The 17,222-nt window shown below is 40.1% G+C and overlaps 1 protein-coding gene across 1 annotated transcript in view; it reads left to right on the forward strand.

The window, feature by feature from the left end:
- Positions 1-15,503, forward strand: part of LOC311129058 (inactive dipeptidyl peptidase 10-like) — a gene marked incomplete at both ends in the record, with an annotated part of 359,569 nt that extends 344,066 nt beyond the window's left edge. Inside the window, 12 exons of the mRNA XM_084161324.1 lie at positions 647-694; positions 1,196-1,317; positions 6,485-6,529; positions 7,685-7,783; positions 7,880-7,949; positions 8,158-8,352; positions 8,584-8,638; positions 10,355-10,454; positions 12,429-12,487; positions 14,405-14,477; positions 14,935-15,008; positions 15,366-15,503. Coding sequence (XP_084017450.1) covers positions 647-694; positions 1,196-1,317; positions 6,485-6,529; positions 7,685-7,783; positions 7,880-7,949; positions 8,158-8,352; positions 8,584-8,638; positions 10,355-10,454; positions 12,429-12,487; positions 14,405-14,477; positions 14,935-15,008; positions 15,366-15,503 — 1,078 coding nt within the window. The remainder of the gene's footprint in view (positions 1-646; positions 695-1,195; positions 1,318-6,484; positions 6,530-7,684; positions 7,784-7,879; positions 7,950-8,157; positions 8,353-8,583; positions 8,639-10,354; positions 10,455-12,428; positions 12,488-14,404; positions 14,478-14,934; positions 15,009-15,365) is intronic.
- Positions 15,504-17,222: the final 1,719 nt, after the last annotated feature.

A 17,222-nucleotide genomic window follows, 5' to 3' on the forward strand; every position in this document is an offset into this window, starting at 1 on the left:
CTTGCACAATTGGTGGCTGACTAAATACTTTTTTCCCCCACTGTATTTGATATATTGTAAAGTGGTTGTCCCACTGGCTATCATAAGGTGAATGCACCAATTTGTAAGTCGCTCTGGATAAGAGCGTCTGCTAAATGACTAAAATGTAAATGTAAATGTATGTTATGAGGGGCTTTGTGTCATTACTCTTGTAAGAGTTGTGGTGTCAGGTACATTCCAAATCAAATTCTCAGACCAATGTAACTGCAAATCACAGACCGCACACCATAGTGCATGGTGGGAAAAGGAGGCTTAAGAATTGACATTGCATCTTGCATCATAAAACATAGAACCTTGAGCGTGAAACTGTGAAGTACCTGTATTAGCATGTTATTGTAGCTTGATAGGCAGATTTTTCTCTTCTCAACTTGACACTAATAAACCTCATGCATATTGCCTCAAGACTGAATGTCATTTGCATTCATTTGCATATGAAGTATACAGACAAATGCTGCTTATTTGAAAGTATCCGGTTTATTTCTCATCTAAATATGACATGTTGCAGGCACAAAGCTCAGCTTGAGAGTGTATTTAAGGCATAACCTTGTTAGCAAAAGCCACCGGTTTTCTTTGAGACCCAATTAACTTGTTTGTTTTTTCTATACAGATATTTCCTCAGCACTGAAGGCTCACCGCGAAGAAGACAGCTTTTCAGGTGACTCATTTACCAACCTGTCATAAATCTTGTTTTTGACAGCTCCCCTTTGATTTAAAGTCCCTCTCATCTCCTGTCATTTTCCTTTTGTGAAGAACAGTTCATAACAACAGTACACATCTGAGGTTTTGTGCTTACAGAAATATAGAGACACTGATGTAAGATTGTGTACACTGGATGATACTTGTCTTATAAAGAGTATGGAGGTTGCACAGGCAAATTAGGTTATGATAATAAAAAATTTCAACAAACCATTTCCAAATTCAGCTGCTCTTTTGATAAGGCAGAATGAGCTTAATTACATTTAAAATGCTTTCAGGTGAACCAATGACGTGAAACTCCCAACCTCAACATTGCTTGTCTCCTCATTTCTGTAGAGTGTAAATATAATGTGCCAACTGCAAACACCACAGGTGCTAGATACTCTATAGGCCTGTTTTTTAGGGTTTGCAGTGGATGTTAAAACGGTCGCCTAATCTTCCGTCTTCCCCTTCCTTTCAGTGTGAAGACTGTGGGGTTGTTCCCTCGACACTGTCTGACGTGTGAGCTAAATAAGGCCCACTGTCTGTTCTTCAATGCTGAGATAAGCCCCAGTGATCAGCATATCATCCTCCACTGTAAAGGTAAGCTCGCCAAGCTAAATGCTGAGTTAGCTAAATGCTAACTCAGTGCATTGGATTCCACTCTCTACCACCAAGATAGCACTAACAAGCCAATGCAAAGTAAACATGTCATTTTACACTGTAAAAGTTAGTCAGCTAAGCTAAATTCTAACACAAGCAGTGCATCATTCTGAAGGCTAATATTGATATACATGCTAGCACCCCTCATCTGTCTTTGTTGAAGCCAGATACATATTGATAGAGTTTAGAAAACCAAAGCATCAACTTTCTTTGAGAGGTAATTTAAAGACATTAGGGACCAATTTCAACCAGCCATTCATTATTCTAAACTGTGAAGGTATGCCTGCTAGGCCATTTGTTAAACCCAACCAATGCATCATCCGCTTAGACTTAGATTCATGATCAGAGATACAGTACATCTAAGATAAATTATAAGATCCAGCCAAAGTACATAATTCCCTCTAACTGCTCACTATTTCCCTGTAAGGTATATCATATGCTGTCATAGAATAGCCAATCCAACAAAAACCAATTTGATATAAGGATAGTAATGCTAAAAGATAACATAACCGGCTCCTAATCATACACTGAAGAGATATGTTAGAGACACAACCAGTATGTCATTTTATACTAGGGATATACAGTGGGGAAAAAAAGTATTTAGTCAGCCACCAATTGTGCAAGTTCTCCCACTTAAAAATATGAGAGAGGCCTGTAATTTTCATCATAGGTACACGTCAACAATGACAGACAAATTGAGGGAAAAAAATCCAGAAAATCACATTGTAGGATTTTTTATGAATTTACTTGCAAATTATGGTGGAAAATAAGTATTTGGTCACCTACAAACAAGCAAGATTTCTGCCTCTCACAGACCTGTAACTTCTTCTTTAAGAGGCTCCTCTGTCCTCCACTCGTTACCTGTATTAATGGCACCTGTTTGAACTTGTTATCAGTATAAAAGACACCTGTCCACAACCTCAAACAGTCACACTCCAAACTCCACTATGGCCAAGACCAAAGAGCTGTCAAAGGACACCAGAAACAAAATTGTAGACCTGCACCAGGCTGGGAAGACTGAATCTGCAATAGGTAAGCAGCTTGGTTTGAAGAAATCAACTGTGGGAGCAATTATTAGGAAATGGAAGACATACAAGACCACTGATAATCTCCCTCGATCTGGGGCTCCACGCAAGATCTCACCCCGTGGGGTCAAAATGATCACAAGAACGGTGAGCAAAAATCCCAGAACCACAAGGGGGGGCCTAGTGAATGACCTGCAGAGAGCTGGGACCAAAGTAACAAAGCCTACCATCAGTAACATACTACGCCGCCAGGGACTCAAATCCTGCAGTGCCAGACGTGTCCCCCTGCTTAAGCCAGTACATGTCCAGGCCCATCTGAAGTTTGCTAGAGTGCATTTGGATGATCCAGAAGAGGATTGGGAGAATGTCATATGGTCAGATGAAACCAAAATATAACTTTTTGGTAAAAACTCAACTCGTCGTGTTTGGAGGACAAAGAATGCTGAGTTGCATCCAAAGAACACCATACCTACTGTGAAGCATGGGGGTGGAAACATCATGCTTTGGGGCTGTTTTTCTGCAAAGGGACCAGGACGACTGATCCGTGTAAAGGAAAGAATGAATGGGGCCATGTATCGTGAGATTTTGAGTGAAAACCTCCTTCCATCAGCAAGGGCATTGAAGATGAAACGTGGCTGGGTCTTTCAGCATGACAATGATCCCAAACACACCGCCCGGGCAACGAAGGAGTGGCTTCGTAAGAAGCATTTCATGGTCCTGGAGTGGCCTAGCCAGTCTCCAGATCTCGACCCCATAGAAAATCTTTGGAGTGAGTTGAAAGTCTGTGTTGCCCAGCGACAGCCCCAAAACATCACTGCTCTAGAGGAGATCTGCATGGAGGAATGGGCCAAAATACCAGCAACAGTGTGTGAAAACCTTGTGAAGACTTACAGAAAACGTTTGACCTGTGTCATTGCCAACAAAGGGTATATAACAAAGTATTGAGAAACTTTTGTTATTGACCAAATACGTATTTTCTACCATAGTTTGCAAATAAATTCATTAAAAATCCTACAATGTGATTTTCTGGAATCTTTTTTCTCATTTTGTCTGTCATAGTTGACGTGTACCTATGATGAAAATTACAGGCCTCTCTCATCTTTTTAAGTGGGAGAACTTGCACAATTGGTGGCTGACTAAATACTTTTTTTCCCCACTGTATATTATATATACTGTATATAGTGACAAAGCATATTCAGCACTCCATCTAACAAACTGTGCTAGGAACAATAGTTATTTATGCAAATGTTTTTCCATTTCATTAAGGTATGACTTTGTCAAAAGTTTTAAACTGTTGTTCTCTTAAAGGAAAACTCCACCCAAAACTACTCATTCCTTTAATTTACAGTGTTAAATAACACTCATTTTTGTGAACAAATGTTTCATTTGCACAAATTATGTCAACAAGAAGTGCAACATTACAAATAATTTCAGAGATGTGAGATAATTAACTTCCTATCTGTAATATCATATAGCTTTGGAATCGTGACATTACGTACTTTCGGGGAAAATAGGCACATTTCTCAACATCTACACTGACTTTGAGAAGGGATTGCGTGACGATTAGTTTAGCAACTGCGTGACACAGCATGACAACGTGAACACGATTGGTCGACAGTCTGCTGGGTGGGGAGTTATGTGTTCCTTCATCCATTGGATTCCTATTTCCTTTCTATTATATATCTGGCAACGGCACCATGCATTGCACCCTGGACTAAAGAGGCAGACAAATAGGAAAAATGTGCTAGACCCTCCGTTAAATGAAACATTTCTCGAGGTAGGAATATCACAGAAATATGATCAATGGCTCATTCGAGAGAAAACATCCTCCCGAGTTATGACTCGGCCAGTATTGAAATTTGACATGTGTATGATATACGTTTTCGCCATCTAAAATCTTATTCCTATTAACTTCCAGTGTAGTGAGAGCGACTTCATCACAGTGCTACGTCATACCGGCCGGATTTCTGCCTGCTTGAATGCCAATAACTCAGATACACATAAAAACATGGAATGACACAGGAAATCGATAAAACATCACTCAGGAATGCACAAAAACAATATAACATTCAAAATGGGTGAACCTTTTCTTTAAAAGGCCAGAGACACATGTCATTGCCAGGGGGAGTTCTTGCAATGTGTGCTGGGAATTATCTCTTATTTGTGCGTGTAGAGTAAATTATCTTGTTGTGATGAAGTGTCTAATATGAAATAATATGAAAACTAACTTGAGAAACACCTTCCTAATATTGAGTTGCAGCCCCTTTCGCCATCCGAACAGCCTCAATTCATTGAGGCATGGACTCTACAAAGTGTCGAAAGAGTTCCACAGGGGTGCTGGCCCATGTTGACTCCAATGCTTCCCACAGTTGTGTCAAGTTGGCTGGAAGTGCTTTGGGTGGTGGACCATTCTTGATACACAGGAAACTGTTGAGTGTGAAAAACCCAGTAGCGTTGCAGTTCTTGACACACTTCAACTGGTGCGCCTGGCACATACTACCATACCCCGTTCAAAGGCACTTAAATATTTTGTCTTGCCCATTCACCCTCTGAATAGCACACATACACAATCCATGTATCAATTGTCTCAAGGCTTAAAAATCCTTCTTTAACATTTCTCCTCCCCTTCATCTACACTGATTGAAGTGGATTTAACATGTGGCATCAATAAGGGATCATACAGTAGCTTTCACCTGGATTCACCTGGTCATTCTATGTCATGGAAAGAGCAATGTTTTGTACACTCAGTGTATAGTTCCAATTTAGTCAACGATTTTGTGTCATTGGCCCTGTGAGTCACAACCCATTTGACAGATGTCAGGAGTTTGCCTTTGGCAATCTGTCATTATTGAACATTTAGTGTAGAAAGACTATCAAACAATTCCAAATAAGGAGCATAAAATAAAATGTGCCGCTCTGTTGTGTATAATTGCTTTAGGTGGTGTTATCGTGCCATGCGTAGCGCATTAAAAGGAGTTTATTGCCACCACGGTTGATTATTGTTTGGGTTTGTTTTAACCAAATGTGCTTACTGTATGCTTGGGTGCGTTTGTCTTGTGTACTATGAGTTAATGGACAAAATTTACCATCCTGTTTGTGAGCTATAAACACAATGCACATCATCTGAGGATAAGGCTAAATTCAATAAAAACCAAGCAGCTTGTCATGACCACTCTCCTCATTAAATGTATTAAAGCTAGTTAATTCCCTCCATTAAACGCAATGGATATCATTACCATTGTCGAGCAGGTACACAGATTCAAAACCATTTCTCTGTGTGACACAAGTGCCATAACGGCAGCCCTTTTCATTTGCTGAGTTTGCAATATCCTTGAGAGCCAGTGCTCCTCAAATGTTTTAATGCTGCATTGTTGTGAATGATCTCTTATTATATTTTCTAATAAAAACAACAACCATGTAAGGCATGATAAAACTCGCTCTAAGTGGTGAAAATGAAACTATGCTTCCTCTTCATTGATCCGTGTTGGGCATTAATAGCCACATATGTTTACCATTCCTGGCAACAGTGTGTGGCTGTTAAATCACCATTACCTCGGCTAGTATTATTCAAATGGAAGGCCTAGCCTGAGTGAACAGATCTGATAGGTGCTGTATGAGTGATTTGTGGAGGGTTGGGACGCTGAGGTATCCGCTGTATCTTATTAACCTCAGATTGGGTGTCTTCCAATGGGTGCAGAATATAATTGACTTAATTTGAAAGGCCTGGGTTATTAGAAGCAGTTTGAATGACCTTTAACCACTGACTGTAATAGGTAAAGAAGGGGAGGTAACAGTGGTGACAGTGGTTGTGACAGCAGCTAGGGGATTGGAAAGGCTGCTGTATTGTATTTGTGACTATGCTACACTCCTTGAGACGTGCTATTTTTGTAACTCTCTATGTACAGATAGGATGCATTTGTATGTCTTACTCCTCTAACGTGTATTGCTTGGCGGAAACTGGTATTTTGTGAATTAAGCTTAAATTGTCGACTCATGTCACACCAAATTGTAAATCTTCAGCCATTCAAAGGATTTGAGGATACCGATTTCAAATCTTTTAATCCTTTATTTTTTTCTCGCAGGTCCCGGAGCACCCACTGTGATCTTACACAGCCTCAATAATGCCAGTAAGATGTCAACTTAATCTCTCTTAACGGATGGGCATGTCATAAACTGCTTAAAGGAGTTAGCGAGATAACTCGGAACGTTGGCGTTTTGCCAGAACCAACAAGTGTTGTAAAAATAAATAAAAAATAAGCTATTGCTCACTTTGTTCAAATATTGAAGATGTGCTGTCGAAAATACCAGCCCCCCTCTCACTGGTACCCTCGTTGTCTCTGATGCGAATCGACCCCCTGCTGTCTTAATTTCCTTATTTTCATTTACGCTGTCCATGTCTGGATATCTGTCAATGTTTTGTCTTGAATGTTAACAGCTGCAGTGGAAAAAATGCAATCAATTTGCCCAGGGTTATTTGGACAGACCTTCCAATCCACAGCTGAGAACTTCAGGGCTTTGGCAGTTTCATAATGAGATGCCTATTGATTTGGGGTTTCTATTGAAAATACTGGATGAATTCTTTCCCATTCAGTTTCCTCTCAGATGGCTGAAATGAAGGATACAATAGGCATTCATTTTGTAGTTGCATGTGGAGAAAATGGCAGGGGGGCTTCTTTTAAAAACCACCATTGACAAGCAGTTGTTGGTAAACATGAGATGTCTTTGGAGAAAGGAAAACATTCTGCATGCCAGTGAGTCTGTTATTCGCGCTGCCAGCTGTGGCAAGCTCAATAGCACACCTACTCAATCGTATGCAGCAGACACTGATTATGTTACAGTGGTCAAACTCAGATGCAGGCAGCCCCTCCCAGGCTACATTATTTGAAGTACAACGTTGAGTTCAAAATAATTCCCATCTGGCATCAGTGTTTGTGTGTTTTGATGATACCACAGTCATGTCTTTATGGTAGACCAACAAACATCTTATTCTGGGTTGGAAAATACAATGTATCTGGTCTTATGCGCCATTCAAAGGCTTGTTGTAAGGGCCAAACAATTGGCACTTGGTTGGTTATCAAGGACAGTGTTCAACTCTCCACTAAAATTCTAATTAAAAAGTGTGCCGGAAAGCCTTGAAGTTTATTTTTATTTCATTTCAGGCTTGAAAGAGAAGTCTTTATGCTTTATATAAGTCTAATATAATTCCACTTGCATCTTGCTAGGATAAGTGGCCCACATGGTGAACACTTCTAAAACTAATGCAACCTTGTCCCCCCTATTAGATTATTACATACTTGAGAACAACTCTTTACTGAAGGCAGCTTTAAAGGTCAAGAGGATTCAGATCACGGATTTCAGAACAATCCAGATGGAACATTTTGGTAAGACCAATCATTTTGGCTAATGACAAATTTGTTCGGTCAGTTTCTATAGCTATTATTCTAAGGTTGTTGCTAATGGCTACTTTCTCTGCTCAGATCTGCCTTTGAAGATCTCTTACCCACCAGACTTTTCTGAATCGCGTCACTATGGCTTGCTATTGATAGTGTACGTATCTCCATCAGTATCTGTGCTCACTATTCATTTGTTTGAAGTGTTTTTATCTATGTATTCCCTATCTATTATGATTGATATTAACCCCATCGTGTGAGAGCCAGACTGTCGTTACAGTGCCCGTATTAGGATAGCCTCAACCAATGAGACTGTCCTAAGTGTCAACGCTGTTTAATTCTAACATTTATATTTATTCTTTCAGCGATGGCTCCCCCGGTGGCCAGGCAGTGAGCGACCGATTCGTTCTGGACTGGGACTCGGTTCTGGTCAGCTCGGATAACGTCATCGTGGCTCGTCTGGACGGCAGAGGGAGTGGCTTCCTGGGCCAGAGGGTTCTATATGAAGTCCACCAGCGTTTAGGAACCGTAGAGGTGCAGGATCAAATAACAGCTGTAGAGTATGTACTAGTTTGATCCCATTAAATCTAATGTAGTTTTAACTCTAGCTATAACAATAAGTCATTAGCCTTAGAATACATGCTAATTAAACAATCTGCTCACGTTTTCTATTTAGCTGAATTTGTCAAACAACCTTAAACAATATTTGGGAAGTGTATTCATATTTCTGTATTCTATGAGTGATATCATGCTTTGTAACTTGGGCCTCTCCTCAATATTGTTTATTTCAGATACATGTTGACATTCCCGTACATTGATCGGACACGGATAGGAGTATTTGGGAGGGTAAGAATCTATTGCCAGAATCTCTCATACTTCTAAAAGGCCACTTATTATGAAAATAATCATTTTTTTTATTTCAAGTTTGTAGAACAATTTTATTGAAACATTGCAAAAATGCTCCATTGGGCTTCAATGGTAGGAACATGTGTGCTAAGAAAACTTTGAAATTCTATAAAAATTACAAAGTGATGGAATATATAGTTTTATGGTATATGCAGTACATCTGAAATTAAGTCAAATTTTGTCTGGAATAGCAGAATTTGACTGAATGTGACAGATTTTAAATTTTATAAAAGTACACACTCAGAGCTTCAAACTTGTACTGTATATTATACACTCTAGTTGGGGGAAACATGGGAAAGTTATGCTTCTTTTAAATTTGATAAACGTGTTATCCCACTTTGGAGACAGATAAATGACCTTGAATGATTTTCACACTTTCTAGAGAGCTATTCTTTGTTTACACCCATTCAGCATAATTCACACCCTCTTAAGCCTTAGCCCCACCCATTTCTTTAAGAATTCACATGTAAACGTGTGAGTGAGCATGGCATTGTCCTCCAAAAAGTAGTCTATTATCTCCCTCCATTGTCTCAGCCAATCATGGATCCTGCCTTTCTCCCTACAGAGCTCAGGGCTTTCTCCTTGGCTAAACTCATAATGTATTTAATTAATATTTACAGATCCCATACACATTTTTAATTAAGACAAATTACATTTTCAAACAGCCCTACTGTGAAGTAGGAAATAACGTCAAACGCCTAAGATCCTGAATCTGATCACAAATTGATCTATCCAAATTGTAGTATTTTGCTATCAAAAACATATATTTTTTCAAGGATCAACTATTTAGTGGGGTTTCTATGTATGGAGAACATCTAATATTTGGTTCTCCTTTCTGGTTTAACTTGGAGAGATAACCTATCTTACTTCTTTACCATAATATGAATGGTCGTCAATGGCAGTATTCTGACCTCATAAACCACTTTATTTTTATTTTATATATACATTTTTGTTCTTTGATGTGTAGAGGGCACATCAATGTTACTCCTGATGTATTTGTTTGTCCATGTTTGCATTATTTGAAAGGGAAATAATCTCTCTTACTTGTCTATCAACATATGAATGTGGCCCTATGTCTCAGTGTTGCAACACTTTAAGCCCAATTATGTGTTTTTGCAACACTTACAAAACTACCTCTAGCTCTGGCTCAGAATGTTTGATTCATAAAAACATTTTTTTTTTTAGAGAACACAGGATATTTTTTTTCAAGTCATGTACTTGCATGGATGGCTACTAACATATGCGTGTGTAGGGGACCAGTGTGGTCTTAGACGAGTGGACAGGTTTCTAATGTTTCAGGGCCTACTGATGCCACAATAATAATACTGACACAAAACAAATACTACTAAGATATACATTTGGGTATAAGGAGATGCACTATGTAGTGTTTAACATGATTTCTTTGTTTATGACCTTTACAGAATGAAATTTAGGCAGCGTGCATTTTTGCAACCATGGGTCTCACAGGTTTAAAGACTTTAGGAGAAACATACTCAACAAATTTCACTTTATTTGTTTGCTGTTCCCCAGGATTTAAAAGTTGACACGTTTTTTTATTGATTTCAAAATGATAAAACGGTCCTGATTCTGTGTATTGTTCAGAAACAGATTTTTTTAAAAACTTGTTTGTTTCTTGTTGTTTTGTTTGTTTTCCAGGGTTATGGTGCCTATATTACATTAATGATGCTCAAATCAACCGACAGCCTGTTCAAATGTTCAGTAGCAATGTCCCCAGTTACAGACTGGAAACTATATGGTGAGTAGAAGTTTGGAAATCCCAATGTCCCGACATTCTATTGACTGATTCCAGATATTACACTTCAAGGATGTATAGAGGGGTAGGAAAGGAAAGGAGAGGTGACTGAAGGGTTGACACCTAAGTAGGGTATTCTCTTCACATGGGGAACCATTTATATAGGTGATTCTCCTCACATGGGGCACCATTTATGTAGGAGATAGTCCTATTTGTAAAACATTCCTCAATAAGGAATTGGATACTGTTGAAATTGTATATTAACATGATACATTGCAACACCTGAGTCACACAGAGAGACCAAATGACTGAAGATTGAACCATAGAGATCCCAGTATCATAAGAACTCACTGGCTACTTGTGCACATTGATGTCTTAAAAACCAAGCAATTTTTCTCCAATGTGAAAGCATTTACATTGAACAAGAATATAAACGCCACATGCAACAATTTCAAAGCTTTTACTGAGTTACAGCTCATATAAGGAAATCAGTGACTGGGAATACAGATATGTATCTGTTTGTCACATATACCTTAAAAAAAAGTAGGGAAGTGGATCAGAAAACCAGTCAGTATCTGGTATGACCACCATTTGCCTCATGCAGCACGACACATCTCATTCGCATAGAGTTGATAAGGCTGTTGATTGTGGCCTGTGGAATGTTGTCCACTCCTCTTCAATGGCTGTGCGAAGTTGCTGGAAATTGGCTGGAACTGGAACACGCTGTCGTACACGTCGATCCAGAGCATCCCAAACATGCTTAATGGGTGACATGTCTGGTGAGTATGCAGGCCATGGAAGAACTGGAAAATGTTTTGCTTCCAGGAATTGTGTACAGATCCTTGCGACATGGGGCCGTGCATTATCATGCTGAAACATGAGGATAATGGCGGCGGATGAATGGCACGACAATGGGCCTCAGGATTTCGTCACGGTATCTCTGTGCATTGAAATTGACATTGATAAAATGCAATTGTGTTCGTTGTCCTTTGCTTATGCCTGTCCATACCATAACCCCACGGCCACCATGGGGCACTCTGTTCACAACATTGACATCAGCAAACCGCTCACCCACACGACTCCAAACACGCTGTCTGCCATCTGCCCGGTACAATTGAAACAGGGATTCATCCATGAAGAGCACACATCTCCAGTGTGCCAGTGGCCATCGAAGGTGAGCATTTGCCCACTGAAGTCAGTTACGATGCCGAACTGCAGTCAGGTCAAGACCCTGGTGAGGACGACGAGCACGCAGATGAGCTTCCCTGAGACGGTTTCTGACAGTTTGTGCAGAAATTATTCGGTTGTCCATACCCACAGTTCCATCAGTTGTCTGGGTGGCTGGTCTCAGACGATCCCGCAGGTCAAGAAGCCAGATGTAGAGGTCCTGGGCTGACGTGGTTACATGTGGTCTGCGGTTTTGAGGCTGGTTGGATGTACTGCCAAATTCTCTAAAACGACATTGGTAAAAAAAAATAACATTTAATTATCTGGTAACAGCTCTGGTGGACAATACCTGCAGTCAGCATGCCAAATGCACGCTCACTCAAAACTTGAGACATCTGTGGTATTGTGTTGTGTGACAAAACTGCACATTTTAGAGTGGCCTTTTATTGTCCCCAACACAAGGTGTAATGATCATGCTGTTTAAGCAGCTTCTTGATGTGCTACACCTGTCAGGTGGATGGATTATCTTGGCAAAGGAGAAATGCTCACTAACAGGGATGTAAACAACTGTGTGCACAACATTTGAGAGAAATAAGCATTTTGTGCATATGGAAAATGTCTGGGATATTTTATTTCAGCTCATGAAACATTGGACCAACACTTCACATGTTGGTTTATATTTTTGTTCAGTGTACAGAGATCACATTTTGTATAGCATTGGCAAAAGTACCACTTAGATGCACCTGAAGCACTGAAGCACTGTCTGTACCTGCCGCCCTGTTTGGAATGTATCGCTTTCTATTTAAACAGCATCAGCGTTTTCCGAGAGGTACCTTGGCATGCCATTACGCGACGACAGCAGATATCAGGTGCGTCTGCTTACCGCCTCCCTGTACTTGTTTGCCGTCAATCTTGTTTAGCTCTTTGAAAGCCGTCTCGCCATAGCATTGCTGACATGCCTGCGGTTAAGCTCCCGCAGTTACTGAGTGTCGCTACCATCAGAAATGTTTTCCCCTTTCCTTTTTTTGATGCTTCCAGAGCGCAGAGACATTGTCACTCATCTCCACGGTAACTGTGGCGCATTAACTTGTTAGATTGCACTGCGTTCATGTTTTGATGAGCTGCTGAAAGGGGACGTCTGGCTTTCCCAGACACCCCCGCGGTGTGGATCTGCCGCTGTCAAACAGCTGGTTCAGTTACACTGATGAGAGAGATGGAACTGCAGCAGGTAAAATCCCGAGAACTGCTGTTCCACTGACATGACTTCTAGACAAAATAAATAAACTAACTTGGTATACAGACAAAAAAAGGCAATGTTTATGAAGGTGACACCTAAGGTTAAAAGACACAGTTCATACTGTTATGGCTTATTAACTTTATATACATGTGTTATTATAATGTGCAATGGAGTGATCGTTCATCATTTTATGCCTGATATCAATTAATTAAATAACAGTGCCTGTCAGATAAATCAAGCTGTTTATTTATGAGTGCCTGCATTTGCACAGAGAGCTAACTTAATTGCAGATTGTGCACGATAACCCTCAATCTAACTTACATAACAGTCACAACCATTAGGAATATTTGTTATCACAGTATACATAGGTGGCGTGTCCATAAGGCTTAGCTTCCCCTAAAGTAAATTTGATGAAATTGCCAAAATTATATAGCCTAATTAGCCTACTCCTGTCTATACAGAAATAGATAAAATAATTTAAAATAGGCTACTACCCCAGAAAACAGGATTTGACCACACAGAATCGTTAGCTTCCCTCCCCCAAAAAAAGAGAAGCTGTGGATTGTTTAAAATCCCATTGCCTACAGTCGGAAGGGCCCGGGCAGCGTGTGAGGCAAATAGCCTACCAAATAGATGATTGTTGAGTTGCGACTGTCAGTGAAAAGTAGAGGTCCAGCCAGGCATATCGCAATATTTCAAAATACAATCGCGGAAAAACATAGTTTGGAAAGCAAATGGCTATTGCTATAAAGAGAAGACAATGAAAAAACTATAATCTGTCTTTTAATTATCAAAATATTCAACTTGAGCAAAAGGTATAGGCTATCTTATTGGCAGCGGAGAGCATCGGCCATGTCCACAGTGAGTGCGCATATTCACTCTTTATCATTGTTGGGTCAATGCCACTTGAAAGTTTATTTTTGGACAATTATTTCCTCCTCCAGGTTAGATGGACATCATATTGTATTTGTGTTTCCCCTTTTCGTAGGCCTATTATATGGATCAGACAATGTTGTTTTTATTGATCTGTTTGTCAGTGTCGGCAGAGTAGGCTACCCTGTAGTTTTTATTGTATTAAAAAAGATTATTCTTATATCTCCAGTCATATAGCAGAATTATTTCCTGTGCAAAGAAAGGACAAGAAACGTATTTGATATAGCCTATAGCCTAGGCCTACTCTGTTCCACTACGTGCTCAGCCATGCATTGAACAGTCTTTTTTGCGACCAGTGATTGAGTTATATTACTAGCCTAAATAATGCATATCCAATCTACTCATCACATTAGGAATAGTAGGCTATCTTACATAAGTCTGAAAATGAGATGATGCACGGAATGCTTTATTATAAAGTTGCATTTTTATGGTGACAATTAGCTTCCCCAAACTAGAAAATCACGTGCCGCCAATGACAGTATCCATACCTCAGTAAGAAAGTACCGTCTGTACCAATACACTCTCACTAGGAATTCCTCTTGACCTTCCCTTCTAACAATATGCCAGCAAACTATTTTTATGACTCATAACGCTTCTATGGATGGCTCTGTTGCAGTTCTCCAGTGTGTTGCAGAACGTCCAGCCACTGAGGGAACAGACTCTGATGCTTGTGCACGGCACAGCAGATGGTGAGTGACTAACTAACAGAAACCACGAAAAAGACCTCAGCATTGATCTGGGGTCAGTTTTGTAGCTGTTGTGTTATTCTTTACTTTGTATGACCAATCTACAGTGTGCTTCTTGCCAGACGGCACATAAAACAGCAATAACCTGACAATTACAAAAACTACCACAACCGAAGAACCTGTAACAAAAATGACTGATTTATTAAATATGAGTTATTGAAATAATATATGGGACATATAATACATGAAACATAGTCAAGAATTGGGCCATTTCCATTGTACAGAGATTGGATTTGCCACAAGAAATCTCAAATGTTTCAAGTTAGACCAACTTATATAAGGTAATTTCATCTCCACCCTGTCATGTTTTATGTTAGAATGTGATCTTGCCTCTCTTCCCTGTGACGATTCAAGGAGAATTCTGCTAACAATTTTTTTTTTCTTCTTCTGCCTCTTTCAGCCAATGTACACTTTCAGCATACTGCTGAGCTCATCAAGAACCTTGTGAAAGTTGGAGCAAACTACTCAATGCAGGTATGGAGAAAGTAATTGCACACTGTACTGTAGTATACAGGTACTGTATAGTGTGCAGGTACACTAGGTACATGAAGCCATAAGCATACTCAAGCTATGGTTGCTTTGAATGTATACTAGCAAAAACAAAACTGAGGTGCCCTACCCTATGTACAGTATGTTACTGCAGTGTATATAGTACCTTAACCATAGTGTACCACCAGCTACTGTGATGAAAAGAGAGTAATTACACACATCCATACAGTAGTGGTATAAAGAAATAGGAGTAAACGCTTTTCACCAATGCTGCTGTGCACATGTTGTGGTCATGTTGTGTTTATGTTGTACTCATGTTGTGCTTATGTCATGGGGTTCTAGCTCTATCCAGATGAGGGTCATTTCCTGTCCCAGCGGAGTCGGCAGCACCTCTTCGCGTCGCTCACCAACTTCTACAGGGAGTGTCTCAAGGAAGAGATCCTACCACTGCCCGATGATGATGATGAGGAGGAAGAGTAGGAGTATGATGTGTTGGGGACCTTCGGCACGACTTTGGCAGGACTTCCTCTCTGTAAACATTTGCTGAAGCCTGCACTAAAGGCTGGTGGCTTTTGGACCAAGTGTTAAGACAGAGGTGGACAGTGAGAGTTGCTGATGCTTCTAGTGTGTGTGTCTGTGTGTGTGCGTGTGTACATTAGATAGTTTGTGTTAGTTTGAGAGAGAGAATTTGATAGTGTTTGTGCGTGTGTCTACGTATGTACGTTTGTGTGTGCATGTGTTTGCAGTCAGAGAACTTCCAAGGACACCTGTCAAAGACAATGGAGACTGGCATTGTCGAGACTACAAGCTGGAACTCTCACGTATCCAAAATGCCACTTCAATCACCTTTCGGCAAAGCACATATGCAGACTGCCTCCATCTTCGAAGGGGGCCATTAGGGTTGCAACATCCACACTTGCAAGTGCATGGTTCTTTTCCCGTTTCAGCTTCACTAGTTTTGCAATGTTAGTCTTTGTTGTGGTAGTCATTGGGAAGAGACAAACACAGATGAAGTACCCTTTTCAATTTCACCCCCTCAATATCTTCAGAGACATACTGTATGCAATGCAAGTTCACCATCACTGTGACGTTGTCCACAAATAAGTACATAAGACCGAAAGACAACATACTGGCATTCATAGCCATTCATTATTAGCAGCTTCATACCAACCTGTGTCAGCTCAGTTCTTTGAGACGCAACATGACATAGTGAAGTCTCCAAGACAGTTAATATCAGTTATAAAGTCAGGTCATAAACCAGTTATAACTCCAGTGAGTAGAGAGTGGTCACAGAGGCCATAAAATGACATTGTGTATGGCTAAGTAAGGGGTTTGCATGTCTACAGCAGAGTGTGTACATACATATATTTTTTAGATATGTCAGATCTCGTGGATAGGTTAGTCTATGGGAATGGAATGATTTGACCTGTATGTCTTGTACATTTTTCTGTTGATTTTTCTTCCAAGGGTGGATTTTGTAATGCTTCTTCTTCTTCTTCTTCTTCTTCTTCTTCTTCTTCTTCTTCTTCTTCTTCTTCTTCTTCTTCTTCTTCTTCTTCTTCTTCTTCTTCTTCTTCTTCTTCTTCTTCATTTTGCTGTTTCTAAAGGGAGGGGGGGAGGGGGGGGGGGGTGTTGGGTTATTGTGATTGTCCTATAGTGATGATTATGAATAAAAAAGCACAGAAAAACTATTATATTACCGTTAGGTATTTTGTACAAATTACATCCAACCACAGTGTTTTCAGTATTGATTGACAAAATAACAAATGATCCAGTCAATTATATTTTAATTGGTTTGTGGACCTTGGACTCACCTTTGTGCCTAGACGGGTTGAGTTGGTCATGGTCTGAAGACAAATTCAATAAGGGCCTTGAGACAGATGGTCTAGAGATATCTAGCATTGGATGCGTCTCAATCCGCCGCATCCGCCGATGTCGCACTTCCACATCTACATTACGTTGCTTTCTCCTGGCTAGGTACATGATAATTACAAGTATATCCTATGTAACTACATTGTTCTTACATTACACTTGATTCAGTATAGCCTTTGAGCCAGGTCATAACGTAGAAATAAACTGATTGAAAATGACCTGGAGTTAATGGCAGGGTGTGCCTTTGTTACAATTGTTATTACCTGGTCCTAGCCAATTTATCAACTGTGGTATTACATGTGGCTTCAACACAAGGCATCAAGGTGA

Source organism: Coregonus lavaretus (genome assembly GCF_964263955.1).
Source record: "Coregonus lavaretus genome assembly, chromosome: 5".
Classification (NCBI taxonomy): Eukaryota; Metazoa; Chordata; class Actinopteri; order Salmoniformes; family Salmonidae; genus Coregonus; species Coregonus lavaretus.